This window comes from Puma concolor, chromosome B3, assembly GCF_028749965.1.
Source record: "Puma concolor isolate L17-30 chromosome B3, mPumCon1.1.hap2, whole genome shotgun sequence".
NCBI classification, from domain to species: Eukaryota; Metazoa; Chordata; class Mammalia; order Carnivora; family Felidae; genus Puma; species Puma concolor.
Genome location: NC_141672.1, coordinates 38,813,794 through 38,836,124, shown reverse-complemented (window position 1 = coordinate 38,836,124; position 22,331 = coordinate 38,813,794). Strand labels below are relative to the sequence as shown.

The 22,331-nt window shown below is 43.7% G+C and overlaps 1 protein-coding gene across 1 annotated transcript in view; it reads left to right on the top strand.

Moving 5' to 3' along the window:
• RHOJ (ras homolog family member J) overlaps positions 1-22,331 on the top strand; it is an 86,080-nt gene that overhangs the window by 39,998 nt on the left and 23,751 nt on the right. Inside the window, exon 2 of the mRNA XM_025918809.2 lies at positions 20,980-21,038. Coding sequence (XP_025774594.2) covers positions 20,980-21,038 — 59 coding nt within the window. The remainder of the gene's footprint in view (positions 1-20,979; positions 21,039-22,331) is intronic.

The window sequence follows — 22,331 nt, the reverse complement described above, 5'->3', positions numbered from 1 at the left end:
ACTGTCTTTTTTCTCATTTATAAAAGTGAATCGTCTCTTTCCCATATTTGACTATGTCCTCAGGTAAAAATCATCATGGGGGTCACTGGTCTGACCACTGGTCATCATAGAGAGCTTGTTCCTTTTGCCTTCTTCTCACCTACGTGTTAGGGGTGAGATGAGATAGATTCCTTATATAAAGTATGCTTATAGCCCCCAATAAGGTAACAAATTATGATGTGGACCATTGACCAGGTATGTTTATCTTTTGATTAGTGTATTGAAACACATGAATATATTTTCTTTCATGATATAGTGATTCTACAAATTCATATGTGGGCAGAATTTTGATAATTTATGTCAAGGTAAATGTGATTAAATGAAGTAAGCCATTTTTAAATCTAAGGAATTAAAATACTTTGGTTTGGGAACTCATCAACTTACATGACTTAAATCTGAGTCAGATTTCCCTTGATACTAGTGTTAAGGAAAAAGGATTTGTTCCCTCCCATCCACCCCATGGCCAGATTATTATTTATTACTACTCTTTTCCATTTCAGTTCCCTTTGTTGTTGTAAGGTAATCAGAAGGAAATTCCATATTTTGCTAATCCAAGAAGATTTCAGAGTCAGAAAAATGATGGGATTTGGTCTCTTAGAAAATGATCTTTTCTTCTGTAATTACATAAATTCAATATTGATTTCTATCTCCTAACATTGCTCTCTTTCCTCAGTTTACCATTCATTCATTCAACAAACATTTATTGTCATGTTGGAACCACAGTGAATAAAGGACATGGTGTCTGCATCATTACAAGTTACAGGGGTGGTTCTAGCTTTAGATGAAGACTTTAACACGACTCAGACAACGTCTTTCAGCCCTGCCTTCTCAACCCTGGTTCCGCTGTCAGATTGCTTTTCATAGGTACAAATGGCTACCAATAGCTCCTGGAGGTACGTCCTTATCCACTCACTTCCAGCCAGAAGGAAGTCCATTCCCCTATAGCTCAAATAAAGGACCTGGAATGAGACTTATTGGTCCCAATTGGTCTGACTTGGGTTATATGCCAGTTTCCAACCAGTTAACAAGATAAGGGATATAGAACATGTGATAGGCTTATAGTAATCACAGCTCACTCTTACAACCAGTCAGAGCCCACTGCATAATGCTGAGAAGCTCGGGGCACTTTTAGAAAACAGAGGAAGGTATGAAATTGGTGCTGGAAGAAACAAGACACATCCACCACACTCCCTGTCCCTACAGAGCTAAGAGCGTCTGAAGAATTGGCAGGATGACAGGAACTCACAACTCAGTGCATCCATGAATCATTTCTGACACATGAGGGCTAACAAGTGTGAGGCCCTGGAAATTTTCCCCTAGCAACAGAATTCAGGCTGATTTTTCTGTTAAAAACTACCACTAAGCAGCTGCCATATGCTCAAAATTGCTGGCCTCTGGCAGCGATTTAGAGGTGAAACCTTTCATGTCCAATTAGCCCACACTTTGATTCATGCAGTGCCTAAGAATTCACCTTTATGTATAAGCTCGAGGCCTCTGATAAATTTAACAAGAGCTACTGAAAGTTAAAGTGTTTGCACGGATGTCAGTTTCCTCAGTTGATCATGACTTAATTTTCCCCATGTAGCGCTGGTTACAGAAAACTGACTAGTTGGTTCCATTCAAACCTCACATTAGTAGAAATATTTGTTCTCCCCCTTGTTTACAGCCTTATATATTGAATTTAATTCTCATCTCACTGTTACACCTCATCTTCAATCCTCTAACTCAGTGGCCCTTCATCTTGGCCACACGTTGTGATCGCTTGGGGAGGTCTCTGATGTACCCATGCCTAGGTCTCAGCCCCAGAGATTCTGTTAGCACTGGTCCAGAGCACAGCCAAGGTTGAGAACCACTGCTCTAAGTAGAACCTTGTTAGAGATGAAGTGTCTCCTAGGAAACATGTCCAATTTGCACCTGTAACTAACTTAAATGCTATAGTCGATCAGGTAAAGAGTCAACATTGATATAGGATTAAATAAAGTTTAGAAATAGGGAGAAGTGTCCATCTATTGGTGCATACTTTTTCCCCCACCACCATAGACACACCACGTCTGTGCTGCCATCGCCTGGGCTAAGGCATCGTCATCTTCCTGGACCACTACAATAGGTTCCTAATTCTCTCTTGCCAGCTGTCACAAAGCAGCCAGGCTGAGCTTCTTAAAATATAAATAAGAACATGTCACTTCCTTCCTCAAAAACCTTCAAAGGCTTCCTACTGCTCATGCTACAAAATACACAAGCTCTCCAGGCCATTGTCTGCTCCCTCCCTTCATTTACTGCACATTGGCCACCTGGACCTTTCATTTCCTCCACATCTTTTCCATCTCAGGGCTTCTGTATATGTTGTTCATTCTCCCTTAAACACATACACACACACACACACACACACACACACACACACACACACACCTGATCTCTTCGCACTACACACACACATATTTTTGCCTTGATCACTTTGCTTATTGCTAAGATCTCAGCTTAAAGTCACCTCCTCAAAGAGGTTGTCCCTGACCCCTAATCTAAAGTGAGTCCCATGTTTTACACTCTCTAAGTGCCCCATTTTATACCTTTCTAATGTGGGGTTAGTTTTACAGTCTCTGGATCCTGTTCTAGACTCTAAGCTCCCTGAAGACAAGGACAATTCTGTTTTGGTCACCTGTTATGCCCCAGCACCACTTTCTCTGACCCATAGTAGATGCTCAATAAATATTCACTGTAAAGAAAAGAAGTGTGTTTTATTGTACCATTGTACCATTTACTTACACTGAGGTAAGAAATGGATCATGAAGTATATAGCCATATTTACTCAACATAGTGTTTAGAATCCTGTTCACTATATTCTATAAGCATTCCCATTATGAAGACCCAGGACAAAGTTTTCCACAGTTTCAGTCCTCAGCATAGTTGTGTTTCTCTTGACTAACCAATTTTGCTGCCATATTCCATAAATAATTCCATTTTGTTTCTGTAATGATTCTATAAATCATTAACCAGTTAGGCCTCCCTCTTCACTTTGACTGATAAGAAGTTCAGGGTCAAATTTGTGAGCTTCCCCATCCTCAACCCCTGCCAGCATTAGAGGAGACTCTCGTGATATGTATTTTGCATTCTAACCTCATTCTGGTTTCATCTAATCAACCCTCCCTTCATTTTCCCTCTGCTCCTCATTTTTAATTATAATGTATTTATAAGCCATCTTAAATACTGTCTGGAACTAAGCAAGACATAATAAATAAATTAAATAATGACAAGTTATTCAAGGAAAAGAGAAAGCATATCTATGTGATGAGTTGTGTTTCCGGGGAGTCGATACATAAGACCTCGTTTCCCTGCTTGAGAAAGAGAAGGAAGAATCCAACAGAAAAAGACCAGAATGGGTTTAGGCATGTGGGTAACAGTGGGCTTCCTAATCCATCACAAAAAGCATTGGAAGACCAAGACCTCTGTATCCAAAGAGACCTCTGAACTTTTACTTTTCTGGAGAGACAGATCCCAAAGGGAAAATGGGAGGGCTGAGCACACCCAGTTATCACTCCCGGATTTACCAATCAGAACATCCTAATTCTCTCCTCTCCTCGGAGAGGTCACGCCAAGAGCGTTAACAGTAGTTGAGACCCTTCACATGGAAACTTTAAGCCGAGGCAAAGAAAATCCTCTCTCCCCAAACATCATTAACTTCCAACCATTTATTTTAACTAGTAGATATTTTACAATATACAGTTTACTATATTCATTTTCTATTGCTGCTGTAACAAATTACAAACTTTTCACTTTACATTTCCGATGGTCCAAAATGTATCTCACTAGGCTGCAATCAACATGCCAACAGGACTGTATTCCTACCAGCTCTAGGGGCAAGCCCATTCCCTGCCTTTTCCAGCTTCTATGGACCTCTTCATATCACTCCAACCTCTTTCCCATTCTGACATGTCTGATCTTGACACTCCTGTGTCTCTCTTTCCCTTATGAGGACACATGCGACTACATCGGGCCCACCAACTAATCCAGGAAAATCTCCCCAACGCAGATCCTTAATTTAATCACATTAACGAAGTCCCTTTTGCCACATGAGGTAACATATTCACAGGTTTTGGGAATCAGGAGGTGGATATATTTGGGGGACCATTATTCTGCTTACCATTTTTACACTAAATAATTAGGCATCTGTGGATATGCCAAGATATGAATTTGAGATATAATTAAAACCATATTAAAGAACTGTCTCCAGTATCTGGAAACATCCATTCAAATCAATTCCTTCCTTATACCAACAGTTTAGTCCAAAGAATGATATAAAATACTTTTTCGCCCTGGGAAAGTAGTCCAGGAATATTTCTAAAGCTGATTTTGACCCTAACAAAAACATCACTGCCTCCTAATCAATAACCCTCTAGCATGCAGGTGTGATAAAAGAACTGTTTTTTTATCCACTCCCCCCCACACACCAGGGTCTGTGTCCTCCAGACCCTCCCACCCCTTCCACCCCACATACACACCCCCACACCCCCCACACCCCCACACCCCCACACCCATGCACCCTCACACCTCCACACCCCCTTACCTCACACACACCGCACCCCCTACACTCCCCCCCACCCACACACACCCCACACTCCACACACCCCACCCCACACACACTTGCCCACCCCACACAACCCCACACCCCCTCACCCCCAGCCTGGAACTCAACCGGTCTCTGTGGTCCTCGAAACCTTCCCGCCCCTTCCACCCCCACTCCTGGGATTTCCTGCCCTCTGGTCACTCCTCACTCGACAGCCCTCTTCCCAGAAATGCAGCAGCATCAGAACAGGGACACGAAGATGGGGGGGGGGGGGGGTAAGAAGCATCTCCTAAGAACGGGAATGTGAACATGACATATTTGACAGAGAAATTAGGAAATTCCCACAACTCTTCAAAAGAATTGGCAGGATTTTTCGACAATGTTCCTAGCCATGCTGTTAGCTCTAGATTTGTTATGCATATTGTTTATTCCTCTCGCCTTTCCTTACACTTGAACAAAAGGTCAAGGCCTCTGTGATTCTCAAGGTGAAAACCCTTCAGAATTCAGGGTGGTGACGTGCAAAGGGACATTCAATAGATACTTGTTTGTCATTAATCATGAGCATCCGGCTGTCATGTGCCTGCAAGTGCTAATTCCTAATTCCCTCACCTGCTAAAAATACACTCACCTGAATGCTTCAAAAGCACGTAGGTTTTAGACTGTCTCGTAAGTGATTTGTTCGGTATTTTCTCTCACTGGTTTAGACCACTGCCCTCTTCTTGCCTAACCTCTGCTTTCCTGCAGCCATCTCTATTTTCAGGTGGGTCAGCACTTACTGGTCTGTAAGGCTGCTCTCTTCTCACTCTTCCGCGGGATCATTTAACCACAGCCAGTCACGGAAAGCCAGAAGACCTGATCTTTGGATCTAAAGTCTAAAAGAGAAAACCTTTTGCTGACCGTTGAAGGGTCAGCCAATGGGACGATTCTTGTTTTAAAGCGTGAATTTGTCTCAAGAAGTATGGTTAATGCTCATTCATCCCTCACCAATTCTATATTTTCAAAAAACTATCTGGAGCATAGTTAGCATATGTGCTTTGCTATTTTTCTCTCGGCTTCCTGGCTGGGGAGTGAGATTTGGAAGCAGGGTCCGCAGCACCAGCACCATCCCCCTCAGGGCTCCCAGGCAGCATGGTGGTTGGAGTGATGGTGGGGCCAGTCCCTGGCAGAGGCTGGGGTCAAGGGTTTGGGCTGCTCCCCCCGGGCCCTGAAATTGACAACCTCAAGGGCCTGCCTTTGTGTCACACAAGACCAGATCAGGGTTGTCTCAAGTGGCAATGCTGGGAACTAGGCAAACACTCCATCGTTGTCTGTCTTGGAGTGTGCCCAAGCCTTGGGCTCAATAGCTTTCCTTGTTTTCTAGAATTGATCGGCTTCAATTCGACTATTGTGTTTCCTGGCGCCCACACCAGAAATTATCACCAGGACCTCTGCTGTGATTTCCTGAGTGTGAGGAAAGCTGCAAGTCTCCACAAACTCCCCTCCAACCTATCAGATGCTCTTGAGATCCCTATTAGAGTTTTATCAGTTGCATGATCATCTTTAAAATGTGGGGCGCCCTGGGTGGCTTAGTCGGTTAAGCCTCCGACTTCAGCTCAGGTCATGATCTCATGGTTTGTGGGTTCAAGACTTGCGTCCAGCTCTGTGCTGACAGCTCAGAGCCTGGAGCCTACTTCAGATTCTGTGTCTCCCTCTCTCTCTGCCACTCCCCCACTTGTGCTGTGTCTCTCTCTCTCTAAAAAAAAATAAATAAATATTTAAAAAATTTTTAATGTATACCCTCCTGGGGGGGGTGGATTTTAGGCTATCCATTCATTCAACCAGTACCCATTTATTGAATATAAAGACATTGCTGGACCCTAGAAGTTTGTCTTTGTCTGTAAAGAATTCACAATCTAGTCAGTTATTAATCATTTATAGAACGTCAATGGGGGAGGGGGGAGAGATCCATAGGTATTGATAAGGGAGCAGGGAAAAGGAACATACCAATTACTAGGCCACAGACCAAAAAAAACAAAAAAACCCACAGGGTGAGGGGAGCTCACCCAGGGAAATGAAATTTGTCTGACATCACCAGCTGCTCCTAAAGCCACAACTGCACAGGCCCTTACACTGGACAGACAGACAGACAGCAATAATAGACACTTCCACAGATCCAGAAGCACACTTCTTAAAATAGGTCACAGAGGGCCGCCTGGGTGGCTCAGTCGGTTAAGCATCGACTTCGGCTCAGGTCATGATCTCATGGTTCGTGAGTTGGAGCCCCGTGTCCGGCTCTGTGCTGTCAGCTTGGAGCCTGGAGCCTGCTTCAGATTCTGTCTCCCTCTCTCTCTCTCTCTGCCCTTCCCCCGCTCACACTCTTGTCTGTCTCTCTCTCTCAAAAATAAATAACAAACATTAATTTAAAAAATTTAAAAAAAACAGGTCACAGAACTTCAAAAAGATGCTCAGAAATCCCCATATACAAAAAAAGCACATTGGTTTTTATTACGCTCCACACTGCCGGGTACAATCTACTGAAATATTGAAATAAATTACTGAGGAAATCAGCCCTTTTCATGGTCTCATTTGCCCAAGTCACTTGTCTCCCTCCCTTTACTCAGGCTCTCACATTTTGCAGTCAATTTCCTCTCAGTGATGACCCAGGGGAATGAGACAACATTTTCCAAACCTCAAGATTACTTGTTTATAATTTCCTCTTTTTACAGTCCTCGTTTTTGGCACAAGCTCCTTCCAGGCCTCGAATTCCCACTGAGAAAACTAGCAGGCATCTCCAGAGGCTTTGCTCTTAGTTGGACCAATGATGTGATTATGTCCCGGCCCCTTAGTTCCTGAAGACCAGTGAAGGGGCAGGTGAGAGTGAGCTGTCTAGCTGCTGTCCCACCCGGCTCCTTCCTGCATTTCTTTTGTGGAGTATACCTCCCCGCCCACTTATATCTGTCAACCACCTGGTCCTGTGTCTACGTGACTTTCACTGGCAGGCTCATTTTGCTTCTGACCAATTAGTGATGACTCAGAAGGACCATCATCTTATCTCTAATTCCCCTTTCAACCCTTGAGTCTTTAACCTTCTGGTCTAGTAGAAACTGCAATTCCAACTACCCTTGGTATCCTTGGCAATGTAGTAGTTTCAACTACTGAGTATCTATGGGTTCCAAGAGAAAGACACACGAGACATACGAGAGCTTGGCAGGTGACCCCCTGAGCTGTAAAAACAAATATCTGCATTATAAATATGTCAGGGATACAAGAAAGTATATTAAATTAAAAATGTGTATTATCGTCACCTTTCCCCCCCATTCCTGCCTCCACCCCCACTGCTATGGAAGAGAGAAAATACCTTTGACTGTTCAGCGTCCCTCCCCTCCAAAGCCCAAAGGAGAGTGCCAGGCAAGCCCTGGGCTTTCCTGTGTTGCAGAAAGAAAAGTAAAGTATTGGGGCGCCTGGGTGGCGCAGTCGGTTAAGCGTCCGACTTCAGCCAGGTCATGATCTCGCGGTCCGTGAGTTCGAGCCCTGCGTCAGGCTCTGGGCTGATGGCTCAGAGCCTGGAGCCTGTTTCTGATTCTGTGTCTCCCTCTCTCTCTGCCCCTCCCCTGTTCATGCTCTGTCTCTCTCTGTCCCAAAAATAAATAAACGTTCAAAAAAAAAAAAGAAAGAAAATTAAAAAAAAAAATAAATTAAAAAAAAAAAAAAGAAAAGTAAAGTATTTAAAGAAGGTGTGCTGGTAAAGAATGAGGATGGGGCAGATCTTCGAGGCTGCTGGTAGACTATGAAAAAATACTGAGAAGATGAATTTAGGATGTGGTGCTACAATTTTTTATTTAGAATCCCCCTTCGGTGTCTTTGTCTTTCGCTTATGGTCAGAAAAGCATCAGCAAACCAAGAATAAGAATTCAAAGCCTTAGGTGGCCAATCTGCTGACCCAGGTACCCTGAGGCACCAAGCCTTGTACAAGGTTTCTTTCTAGCTTCGAGTGACAGTGCAAATCACAAAGCCTGATGGTAGCCTCACTGAGTGCATCCCTCTACTATTTATGAACGTGTCCTTAACAGAAGTGGCTAGCATCCTTCAAAACTCCATTTTATTGTTAGATCGTTTGAGGAAAAATAGTTAGGGAAAAACATGTGAACAGGGACATCTAAGTGGTAGATGTTACCTTATACAAACTGAGAAAATACTTAAAAATTACAAGATGATCTCACAGACATTTATTGCAGAAAGCTTCCAAGAACTGCCTTATCTCAAATTGCCACACATACATCCTCTTTTGATCATAACTAATCAGAAAGTATTAATATTTCTGGACAGTTGTTAACAGGTAAAAAATAAAACTGTAAAGAGCCCCTATTTTGTTGGGGGATACTAGACTACAATAAATGAAATAGAGGAAAAAACTCAAGCGCATAAAACTCTAGGCTTCTGAATAACAAAGAGGCAGACGAGTAAATATAATCTGGGGCAACAACCATGCACAAAAGTATAAAACAGAAGAATTGCTTAATGTTCTCCAAATTATCTAGTAATTCTTTGGTAGAGAAGTTATTGAGAGCAGAAACACACACTCTAACCGTTTGCTGGGCTGGTGTATTTCACTACACCTAGACATTGTCAGTAAAGGGCTATATTTGGAACCAATTTACTGCCATTGTCTTTACAGCTCATACACTTGTTGTGTTTTACAACTAATACATTTCAGCAGATCCCAGCATCCTTAAATGTACAATATTTTCTTGGTACCTTTGAAAAGCAAGGATAGAGCATTAGTGGCTCATCATAATTCTCTGAAGATGATGAGGGGCTCCACAATATAGTTTATAACCTTCCGCTGCCACAGGGATATCACAGGTGCCTTCTTGTAAAAATATGAGCTTGCTCCCACAGCCTAAAATAAATCTGCATAAGCCTAAGACAAAATCATAGAGTGAACCTGGAAGAAATGGTAGAATGTAAGTGACGGGAAACAACCCAGATGACATTTAATCTAATCCATATAGAACAGTGATAATCACAACAGGATGAAACTGTTAGGCACCCAAATATCATTTTTTTCTGACTTACATGTTCATGGTAACAAAGTATGGAAAATATGAAGAGTTTTTTCTATAAATATTTTTACAGATGCAATGCAGAATTTTACCTCCTCCTATCTAGACATTATATCCTCCATATTTTGTCTCATTTCTCCATATTCTTTAAAAGGTTGTATTGCCAGGTTGCTCCATAACTGAACTGAATCCCCAGTCAATGAACATTTAGATTGTTTCCAGCTGTTAGCAATTATAAAATCTTTGGTGATAAATTGTCATAATGTGTGTGTGTGTGTGTGTGTGTGTGTGTGTGTGTGTGTTCTATTGTGCACAGATATGCTGGGGAGACACGCTGCAGAGGTAGACCCATGTTCAGGCTTTTGACCTATATTGACAAATGACTCACCAGAAAACATGAACCAACTTACATTTCTTCCATCAGTGTATGAGCGTCCACAGCTCATGTATTCACCAATACTGGGTACCATTCCGTTCATCTTTGGCAGTCTGATAATCCAGAAATTGTATCTTGTTTAACTTGAATATTTCTCACTCCAATATTTATTGGCCCGGGTCTTTATTTCTTTTCTTTTGGATTAATTATTATTCTCATTGATTAGAATGTACCCTATGTATCAAAGATAACCTTCTCTAAACTTCATATATTGTGACCATTTTTTTCCCAGTACACTTACTTTTCTTTCTTTTTTTATTTTTTTTAAATGTTTACTTATTTTTGAGACAGAGAGAGACAGAGACACAGAATCCGAAGCAGGCTCCAGGCTCTGAGCTGTCAGCACAGAGCCCGACGTGGGGCTCGAACTCACGGACCATGAGATCGTGACCTGAGCCGAAGTCGGACGCTTAACCGACTGAGCCACCCAGGCGCCCCTCTTTTTTTAAATTCAAATACATCAGAGGTGCCTGGCTGGCTCAGTTGGTAGAGCTTGCAACTCTTAATCTCAGGGTCATGAGTTCAAGCCCCACTTTTAGGTGTAGAAATTGCTCCAAAAAGAAACTTTTTAGGGGCGCCTGGGTGGCGCAGTCGGTTAAGCGTCCGACTTCAGCCAGGTCACGATCTCACGGTCCGTGGGTTCGAGCCCCGCGTCAGGCTCTGGGTTGATGGCTCAGAGCCTGGAGCCTGTTTCCGATTCTGTGTCTCCCTCTCTCTCTGCCCCTCCCCCGTTCATGCTCTGTCTCTCTCTGTACCAAAAATAAATAAAAGTTGAAAAAAAAATTTTTTTAAAAAAAAAGAAACTTTTTAAAAAAATGTTTTTAAACCCAGTATTGTTGTTGAGAAAGGAACACGCAGGTTTCAAGTCAAGACAGCATGCTGAAATAAAATTAAATATGTCAATCATTTTCTTCATAGTGTTCTTCACGTGCTGTTTTATTTCCAAATAGTAACCAACTGTCTAAACACAATATATTGAATGTTTCATCTTTTTCCATTGCCACTTAGATCCTAACTCCTTGCACATGTAGCAACAGCTCTGTGGCTGAGATTCCTGTTCTGTTTCATTCATTCTTATGCTGGCGTCATGCTTCTCTCATAACTTTAAAATACATGTTAACATATATTAATATGGCTATCCTGTCATTTTTTTTAATTAGTTGCTATTCTCACTAGTTTAATTTTTTATATGACTACTGTAATCACTCTGTTGTGTTCCCAATTCAAAAATCCCATTGGAATCGCTTTACACTTATTAAATAGAGGATGCCTACATGTTATCTTTATAATACAGAGCTTCCCACCCAAATCCATGAGTGTTTCTCCATTTCCATCTTTTAGGTAGCTCAACAGAGTGCTTTGTTCCAGAAAGGTCTTGCACATTACTAGGCAGTTTATAGTTTTTGCTGTTATTGTGGAAAGGATGTTTTCCATCATATTTTCTAACTAGTTATGGCTGGCACCTGATAGAATTTTTATGAGCCTAATAACTCTTTGAAAATTCTTGACAGGAACACACTATTCCACTTTTATCGTCACCAGGTGTTTGCATTTCCAAAGTGACTACTTCTAGACAAGGAGGGGAGCGTGCTGTTGCTACTTTCAAACTCCCTCCTTCCTGGATTGTGGGTCAGGTATGACCAAAAAGATAATATCTGCCCAGCATTCTGTAAGTTTTACGTTTTTCCCACATATTACCTCACCTAATTTCACAACGCCCGTCTAAAGCAGATGGGATTCTCTACAGTAATCGAGTTATTAGTCTCATCTTAAAGATGAGGGAACAGAGGCTCAGATCTGAATCACTCTCCTGGAGAGCTGGTTTAAAATGCAGATATCTGGGTCCCACCCGGGACCTATTTCTCAAAATCTTAGGGGTGAGTGTGAAACCAGGGAATTTTTTTTCACTAGCTCCCCCTGGTGGCCTACTATGAGACATTTAGATCACGCAGTCAAAAGGCTAAAATTGAAAAGTTTCCTCCTCCATCTTAGGCATTTATTCTACCATACCTCAGTGGAAACTTAATAATTGTGAGGGGGTTTTAGCAATTTATGAAGAATCTGGAATTTTTTTAAGTATCTCTTTATATAGGATATTCTGCAAAAGGCATGCTCTGGTTTGCCACCACAAGCCTGTGTGCAGGCTTCACTTATAATTCAGGCACTTCCTCTCAAAGTCTTAATTAAAAGACAGCTCCCCTGTACTCTATGGCTAATGCCAAGCTGCCTGGCTACAATGGCTTCCACAGCCTTAGTGAACCTCAGGATGCGTTGGCAGTGGTCCTGCCCCAGTGGCCTAGAATCTGGCAATTCTGTAGCTAATGATGGTTGCCTGGAAAAGTGGCAGAGTGCCCCAAGCACAGATCCCACCCAGGGGACCCCCATTGCCGAGGCATCCTCTTACACAAGGTAGGCCAGCTCTCATGCAGGACAACATTGCTGGTGACCCCATCTTGCTAGTGTATTGAAAAACTCATGGTGACTCTTTGGGAAATGCCAAAGATTCATCTGCAGAAAATAGGTGTCTCAGAGAAAACCTTCATTTTGGGATGAGTTTAATACGCTTTTCGGGGGCGCCTGGGTGGCTGAGTTGGTTAAGTGTCCAATTTCGGCTCAGGTCATGATCTTATGGTTCATGGGTTTGAGTCCCACGTCAGGCTCTGTGCTGACAGCTCGGAGCCTGGAGCCTGCTTCGGATTTTGTGTCTGCCTCTCTCTATGCCTCTCCCCCACTCACATTTTCTCTCTCTCTCTCTCAAAAATAAATAAACATTTCAATTTTTTTAAATGGTAATAATACACTTTTCAGTTACCCAACTAATATTTATGGAGTTACATGGAAGGTCCATGCTAGACTCTGAGATGTGAGAATAAAGAATACACAACGCTTTATGACCCACTGAGCAAAAAAGCATGGAAAGAAGCTTAATGTTATTTGGGGGAATCAAGAAAAAATTATGGAAGTGTGTTTATGACTGTGGGAGTTTCCCAGACTGACAAGTGTGGGGAAAGCATTCCAGAATTTCTTTTCCCAGAATTCCAGGGGAAGAGCCTAAGCAAAGGCATCATGAATATTGGATCATTGGCGGGTAAGAAATAAAAGAAAGCTGGAATGGTAAGCCAGGGCCAGACTACAAGGACTTTGTACACTCTTGGAAGGTGTTTGAAGTTTATCTTGGAGCTGTTCAGGAGACATAGCTGCATGAACTCTGAAGGCAGGAAGGAAAACCAGCAGATGAGCCTGGGAGAGCCGGATGTGGATCAGGAGGCCACTGACAAGGCTGGGAGTGAGGGACTGCACGGGAACAGCTACAAAAAGGCTAAAGAAGAGTCCCATTCCTGAGGTACCTAGCAGGTGGAATTGGCAGGATGTGGTGACCAAATGAATGCTGTGGAAAGAAAAGCGAGGCCAAGCAGGACTCTGAAATTCCAGGATGTGGACGTCATGGAATCACAGCTCTTTGAAATTCCTTGAAAACCCTTGATGGGAACACACTATTAATGTGAGCCTCCCCAGTCGGTTCCAAAAGCCCTGGAACTAAACAAGCTCTTCCCCCTCCTCCTCCTCCTTCTCTTCCGTCATCAAACAAGTACTGGCGGGGGCAGACCTTTCCGGAACACACACCCCAACCCAGAACCGAGGCAGCATCATTCCCACAAGCTCTGTTCTCAAAAGTACTGTTATTTCAGAAGCCATTTGTTCAGTGATGCCACCTGACATCTGCATAAGTCTTGCTCTACAAAATCATCCTGCTCACGCTCCCTTTTGCTCCTCAAACTTCCAAGAAGAAAATCGAGACTTCGGGAAGCTGCGGCTTGCTCAAGCTCCCCCAGAGTTCCTTCAGAGTGAGTTCACAGTTCCAACCAGTTCTTCTGCCTTCAAATCCAGGGCAGGTACAACCCGAAACAACTACAAACCAAATCCCCTTCATAATACCTAAATATCTAAAGGAGAAAGGAGGGGCGCCTGGGTGGCGCAGTCGGTTAAGCGTCCGACTTCAGCCAGGTCACGATCTCGCGGTCCATGAGTTCGAGCCCCGCGTCGGGCTCTGGGCTGATGGCTCAGAGCCTGGAGCCTGTTTCCGATTCTCTGTCTCCCTCTCTCTCTGCCCCTCCCCCGTTCATGCTCTGTCTCTCTCTGTCCCAAAAATAAATAAACATTGAAAAAAAAATTTTTAAAAATAAAGGAGAAAGGAATAGGACCGGAGATGGGAGACGTATAGCAGATATGTGTTACCCTGTTCCAATGGAACTCTCCTTATTGTAGGACATACCTGCAGACCTAACCCCCAAAAGAGCCCTCAGTTCAGAGTCCTAACAGATTCTCAGGAAGGCTGTTTGGTTTTCTGCACAGTCTATATTCTGCAGGAACAACACCTCAGGCTTACGCATCAAGTAAGAGACTTCCCCAGGCAACTTTTATTTCAGGGGGGATGGGAGGGAATGAGGGTGGGGAGAGTCTGCAACTCAGCAAACAAGAAGCATTCCTTGCAAAGAAGGGGGTAGAGCTGGCTGGGATAGGCTAGCGTAGATGGGTGAGAAAGGTTTCAAGCCACATGAAGAGAAATATATACAATGGAAGTTTGCAACCCACCAGGAAGGAATTCACAACCAACTCATATTTAGGAAAATGTATTGTTTATTTCTAGTTTCATACAGTTTTCTAACTTATTTTAACTTGAAGGAAATCTCAGATGCTTCTGAGTTGGTCCCTTAAAAAATGAACATGCACACTTTGAGGCTTCAACCAGGTCACAAATGCACGTAAGCAGCACCTGAGAGCAGCCAGTGGAGCTAGGTAAATCACTGTCCCAGACACATTCTTCCAGAAAAGAAGAAGAGCAGGGGATGAGGGTCAGAAAAGTTCAGAGTGGGAAAAGGTCAGTGGCTGATGCTGAAGGTGTCCAGTCAGCAAGCATGATGAGAGTCAGAATCAAGAGTTTTCATTTAAATCTCCGTTTCTTGCAGCCCCCTGGACACAAGACAAGCCATTGTAATGACTACCCCTAGCTATGAACAGCTTAGAAAGAGTTTTGTTTTGTTTTGTTTTGTTTTGTTTTTTATTTTACATCCTAATTAGTTAGCATCTAGTGCAACAATGATTTCAGGAGTAGATTCCTTAGTGCCCCTTACCCATTTAGCCTGTCCCCCCTCCCACAACCCCTCCCTTAACCCTCAGTTTGTTCTCCATATTTATGAGTCTCTTCTGTTTTGTCCCCCTCCCTGTTTTTAGATTATTTTTGTTTCCCTTCCCTTATGTTCATCTGTTTTGTCTCTTAAAGTCCTCATACGAGTGAAGTCATATGATTTTTGTCTTTCTCTAACTGACTAATTTCACTTAGCATAATACCCTCCAGTTCCATCCACGTAGTTGCAAATGGCAAGATTTCATTCTTTTTGATTGCTGAGTAATACTCCATTGTAGGTATGTATGTATGTGTATATATATATGTGTGGATGCACACATATATATACACATACACCCCATCTTCTTTACCCATTCATCCATTGATGGACATTTGGGCTCTTTCCATGCTTTGGCTATTGATGATAGTGCTGCTATCAACATGGGGGTGCATGTGTCCCTTCGAAACAGCACACTTGTATCCCGTGGATAAATGCCTAGTAGTGCAATTGCTGGGTTGTAGGGTAGATCTATTTTTAGTTTTTTGAAGAACCTCCATACTGTTTTCCAGAGTGGCTGCACCAGCATGCATTCCCAAGAAAGAGTTTTTATACCCCTTTAGGGTAAACGCAATTTGTTCATTTCCAGGTGATAGAGACCTACCGGCTTGCCCCATATCTCACCAAATGAGTCACAAAGTATGAACTTGAACTCAGACATGAGCAGAACTCCTCTGAAGCTTGGATATAAGGCCAAGAGCATGAAACTGTCCTTCTGCTGTCATGCCGGGACAGTGGTTAGCACCCTCCCCCCAGGCATTAATAATCCAGGGGAATGTACCTTTGTTTGATCCTGCTATTAACTAAAAGTTGAGATGGTCTGAAGGTGCATGTTAACTTGTAAATCTTGTCAGGTAGACATGCAAATAATTCCTGTTCAGTAGAAAAGAGAACACCCCAGGTTATCTTTTCCATAGGACAATATTCAGTCTCCTAGTGAAGCTAGTCACCTCATGTCAACATTTTGCTTTTTAAGTACCTATAAATGTCAGCTCTTCAAAATGCTCCTTGTGCAAGATTTATCATCTTACTAGTTCTCTCATCAATGAGTTAATAAAACTTTGACATATCTTCATCCTATATTTAGCTGAGAGCCATGTTTTTAACTTGCCTAAAATTCTGTTTCCTGCCATGTATATCCTCTAGTGTTTCTTCCTCTGAAACAGCACCTTTAAGGTATCACATCCACACACCTCTTCAGATCTGCCTCATCCTACCTCCTCCAAGAGAGCACGCTCAACATGAGCGATGCAGAGAGCAGGGCATGTGCTGGGAAAGGAACGGAAGCTCCCTCCTGACCTGGAATTTTCACCATTCCAGTCCTTTGGATTCATCATATATTCATCACATTGACTTCAAAAGACTGCTCTTGGCAGATGAGACCTTCCAGTCCACCACATAGCAGGGGGAGGGACGTTGGATCAGATTCCTAGTGCTGGGCTGGGCTGGCGGTTTGAGCTGGTTTACGGGGAATGGCCAACACTTCCTCATCCACTCAGTGCCAGGAGGTGACTAAATGTCAAGAGGAGAAGGCTCAGAGCCTGACTGGGTGAAGCTAGCCGACCCTCCAGAGAGCAAACCCCTGACTTAGACTTTATTAGCACCTCTTCCAGCTCACAAAATTAACCACTCCGATCTGCACAGAGGAACACAAAGAAGCAAAGAGTTTAATGGATTTGGAGAAGACAGCCTTCATTTTACATACTTAACAGGTCACTGACAACTTTTCACACTCTACTGAGAGAACCATCTGAGCCCTTAGCAGGTCCTTTGACCCATTCTCTTGAAAGCCTCTCTAAGCTCAGTAAACAACTCTAATAGCTCCAAGAATAGAAGGTGGTCTGGGATTTTAGCCTGACGTTGTCTGCCAGGCAGATTTGCTGGCTGCAGGCGCTTCCCAGCATTAGTGTCTTGCCAGAGAGCTTCTAGCCGCGCGCGCGGCTCTGCACATTTGGAAGGACTTTCTTTTGCCTGAGTCACCTCTGGTGCTCCATTCCTATACTGTGTGTTAAGCATCTGTTGCATATACCAGCAACTGTGCTGTGTGTTCTGCAGGATGTGAAGCATGGAGAGTCTGTCCTCAAGGGTCTTCCGATCCAGTAGGAGATACAAGACACAGATCTAAACAGCTATCATCTGGGGTAGAAAGTGACCAGTAATTCACAAATATCATGAAATTTTGTGCCAGTTAATATGCACTGCGTATACAGTGGAGCAGCGCAGACTGGCTCTTGTCGTTACTAAAGGTTCAGGAAAGATCTGTCGAGGAGGGAAGGTAACAATTGTGGAGCACTCACTATGGGCCAGCCTCTGTACCAGGCATTTTCTCATTTAATTTGCTCTCTTTGGGAAGTGATGTTATTCCCATTTTTAACAAATGAGAAAGGAGAGGCTCAGAGATGTTAGGTGGCTTTCCGAAGGTCACTCAGATAGTGAATGGCAGAGACAGGTGTCGAACACAGAACCATCTGACTTAAAAGATCCTGCTCTTTCAACCTCACTACATTTACTATTAGCATTTTGGGGCATGTCTTCCTTCTGTGCTGTTGTGACTGATTTGTTTCCAAATCAAGGAACTTTGTAGGATACAGGATAGCAAGCAATAAGGCATCCACTACTACGTTGAGATACGGACTCACAAAGCCATTTGCAATCTCCACAAGGCGTGATTAATGCTCGGATCTGTCCCTCGGTCTTCCCTAGAATCATCTGTGTGATCCACTCATCTTCCTTCCAATAGAATAGGAGAATAGGAAGGCAGAAAAGAGAGAATAACAGCGCCTTCCAGGGGCTCTGCCCCTTTCTTTAGGATTCTTTCTACCAGGGCTGACCAAACACACAGACTAGACAGTCCCTACACAGCAAAGCTGAAAGCCAACACGGCTTCCGCCCAAAAAATGCCACCCTCTCTCCTCCCACCACTTTGCCTTAACACAAGGAAATTATTTCAGTTCCTTCTCTTTCATTTTCTCTGGAGAAAAGAACTCTGGATTTCATAGCTTAACAAAGCCTTCAGCAAAAATGTCTAAATTAGTGAGTCAGGACAGCCCTCCATGCTCACCTATGGGGCTCCATCTCCCCCAGTGCACCCTGGGTAGCAGGTGAACCACCCCTTGCCCCTCCCCAGTGCACCCTGGGCAACTCTTGGCCATTCGTGGGACTCAGCTTAGACATGTCCTCCAGAAAGCCTTCTCTGATGAAGCTCCAGCAGAGAAGGTGCGTGGGGGGTGTGTGCACGCACACATCACACACACATGCACACACATGCAGTAGGGCCCCCTGCATGTTCCCACACGCCACCAGCACCCACACACATGCACACATGCATAGTGATACAGTAATACCCCCGCTGTGTGCTCCCACACCCTTCCATGCTACAACATAGCATTTACTACATTGCGCGGTGCCCAGGCTTTGCCACTAAACCCCTCCTCCCCAGGCCCCATGACAGGAGGAACTGTATCTGGTCTTTCCACACCAAACACTGAGCATGGTCTAGGAACCCGATCAACCCTTGAGTGAGAGAAGGACAGACAGAAGGGAAAACTACGCCCAGACTCTCATTCCACAGTCCAAACTCACTGGGCTGGCACTCACACAGGCCTGGTACAAGTCCCTGCAGTCAAAGGTACCCAGAGAGAGAAGGGTGGGGCCTGAGGGAAAGCAGCCTGGAGGGAAACCCCAAGAGCGCCCCCATGACAAAGGTCAGTGCCATTGCTTGGGAATATATGCAGGGCCCAAAGAGGCCATGAGGATAACTAGGCATCTGGGCCTCACTCCACAGATGGCTCTGGGCTTGGAGGTCGTGGGAGGCTCCGAGAGGGTCTCCAGAACAGCTGGCCCTGACCTGCATGTACTGGGCTCACCAGAGGCAGGAAATTCCATGTTGTAATGGCTGGATTTGTTCCATTCATTCCTGATCCATGACTAGGTAGTGACTTGGTCATTAAAGAAACCATGTAGGCAGATTTCAGGAACATCTGACTGGGCTCCACGCATGCAGGAAGAGGAAAATATAACAGAACAAAGCTCTGGAAATATGAAAGGAAATAAAAATGTTTGAATGCCCCCTCTTCTGTCAGCATCGGCACCAGGGATGCATGGAACGGGGTTCACTGCTTAAAAACACAATTTGAAAGCTCGTCGCAGTGGCTACAGCCATGTTATCAAGCTGAACCCATGTTGATCTGGGTAGATTAGAAAAATCGTTCCTGGGGTCTAGGGAGGCAGCGCTTTTAAACAAGTGCTTTTCAAAGAATGAGCCATTGAGAAGTACTTAGCATACATGTAGTCCGGGAACCTGAAAACAAATAAAGGTAACGGCATAACAGAATCAGCAACTCTGAGCAGACTGGAGAATCTGGCCAGCCTCTATAGGAGATACAGTGATAAAGGTTGCTATGCCATCTGTCCGTCTTTCCTATACAGCGAAGGGTAGAAGGAGCCAAAAATCATCTTTCCCTGCATTTGCACATTTTTTGATCAAGTAGGGGGAAAAAATCACATTCTCCCACATACTTTACTTTCTTTTTCTAAAAAGAGATTAAACGGAGGGGGGGGGGGTGGAGGGGGGAGGGGCTGGAATTTAAATTGGCTCTTTTCATTCATCATGAGAATTGTATTGCTTTTGCATTGCATGTGTTCAATCTGAGTTGAGTTTCAAGATGAGACTTTATTTCATTTCCAGACATGTACAGAGTAGTGGGTGTCCCTATATCACTTCTCACGTTTGGCCACAATTGCTTGGCAAGGCAGTGAACCTGCTGGGTAAATCAAACTGCCCACTTTTCCCTCTATATGCACCCTTTAGGTATGTGAAAGCGAACCCGTGCAACATCTCCTCTGGCAACTGAGGTTCCAAATCGTAATAAATCAGTTGGGCTAACGCACTGGACTATTCAATTTAAAAACAAAACAAACCAGGGGCGCCTGGGTGGCTCAATGGGTTAAGCCTCCGACTTCAGCTCAGGTCACGATCTCGCGGTCCGTGAGTTCAAGCCCCGTGTCAGGCTCTGGGCTGATGGCTTGGAGCCTGCTTCTGATTCTGTGTCTCCCTCTCTCTCTGCCCCTCCCCCATTCATGCTCTGTCTCTGTCCCCAAAGTAAACATTAAAAAAAATTTTTTTTTTTTAATAAAAAAAAAACAAAACAAAATAACCTTTTTAAAATGAAGGTGAAGCCCTTCTCGTTTCATTATTAGCTTTGCCTTATAGACTCTAAACTATGTCAGTGGGCTACTATTCTGTGCTTTCGTGGCTTAATCAATATTTCAGGGACAGACAGAAGCAGAGAGAGTTCAAACGGAGAAGTTGCTTACACGATTCTGTATCCTGAAAGGTGGCTCCAACAAAAAAAAAAAAAAAAAAAAAAAAGGAAAAGGAAAAAATACCCTAACCAAGAAAGGGTCCAGCATCCTTTTGCTTCAGGATCTTGATATTCCAGGGCCTAATGGGGATCGATGAGTAGCCTACAGAGTGTCCTAGTGGCACAAGTGATATTCATCTCAGTTGAGAAATTTGGACTTGGCTGAGCTCATCTGCTCTCACTGCAGGCCAAGGTTGCCTTTCACTTGCAAATCATGCTGTCGGCTTGGTTTAGAATATACATGGGTGAGGCATATGCTTATCCTTGCCTCCCAGGAAGATGTTGGCATGGAGACGTGTGAAGCCTCCTGATGGAAGCTCGCATTTATGGACTCTCCTCTTCTCTTCTCCCCTAGTGACTGTGACAGTGGGAGGCAAGCAACATTTGCTCGGACTGTATGACACGGCAGGACAGGTACGTTTTTGCTGTTTTGATTCATCAAGGGTTTGGGAGTGGGGAGAATGATCCATTTGGCTAGGCACAGGGGGGACTAGCAGTACAGATATTACATTGTCTGATCATTCGGGGCAAATTTATGGTCTGTCTAAGTGAAACTAAAGGCACATTCTTCATATCGTAAAAACATTTATAATCACAAAAAAACTAACTCAAAGAAACGTTACTCGAGGTGTTGATAGGCAAGTAACAATTCATTGATGGACAGTTATCAGTAACCAAAATAACACATTTGCCAAGAGTCTCAATTTCTTCCTGTCCATACCGATGCCAGATTCAGGATTAATGAGTCAATTTTATACATATTAGTTTCACTCATTTTTTTTTCATGCTATACTCTTTGCCCAGCCGTTATTTGAATTGCCTAACGAGCTGTGGAAAGGTCCAAAAAGAGATGGGGGGTGGGCGGGTTGGGGGGAGGGGAGCACGGGAGAGGGATTAAGTGCTGGAAAGAAGAAAAACCAGGATCCTGAATGGTTTCCAGAAGTGAGGGTCAACCCCTGCACAACTGGAGGTTGACTCTAAATTCTCTTGAGATTCTTGAAATATTCTCACTCTGTGAGAGATGCCTTCAGGTTGGAGAATGTAACGAACCAATTACGTAAGGCCATAGACTAGAAAGAACCCTCAACACTGATTCAGTCAGCACATGCCCTACTTAGATGAAAATGCCACCTTACCTTTCTTTCCTCACACCCCACACTCCACTCTGAAAGGCTTCTAATGTTATAAATTCATGGGTTGGAGGCAAAGTGGTTAAGCAATTGATGGCCGTGGCCCAATTTCTTTCATAGAGCTCTTGTTACCATTGGGTCATTTATTTAGGTCAAAATCAGCGGGTTGTTCAGTCTGTCCAAATTCATACATCTTAAGTCCTTTGGAGTGAACGTTCACCAGGCTCTTTCCCACTGTGAGTTTCCTGCTAATTGTTCTTTGTAGTTATGCATTTGTCTGGGCCTTTTTCCCACAATTATCTGGAGATATGTCTTTTTGCTCAACTTGAAAACTCTCCACTAGGAAAACTAAGAATAAATGGAATTCTCTTTGGGATTTCTGTGTGCATTTGCAAGGACCACGTATAAATGTCTGTGGGACACCAGAGGCTGATGCTGGGCAGGCCCGGGCAGTGGGGAACTGGAAAATCTTGCACCAGACTCAAGACTCCTAAGAGTGTCCAGTTTCCCTTTGTTTGCAGATGGCTGTTGTAGCCAGCTACTCTCAGGAACTGGGTGGGGAAAGAGACTTCTCACC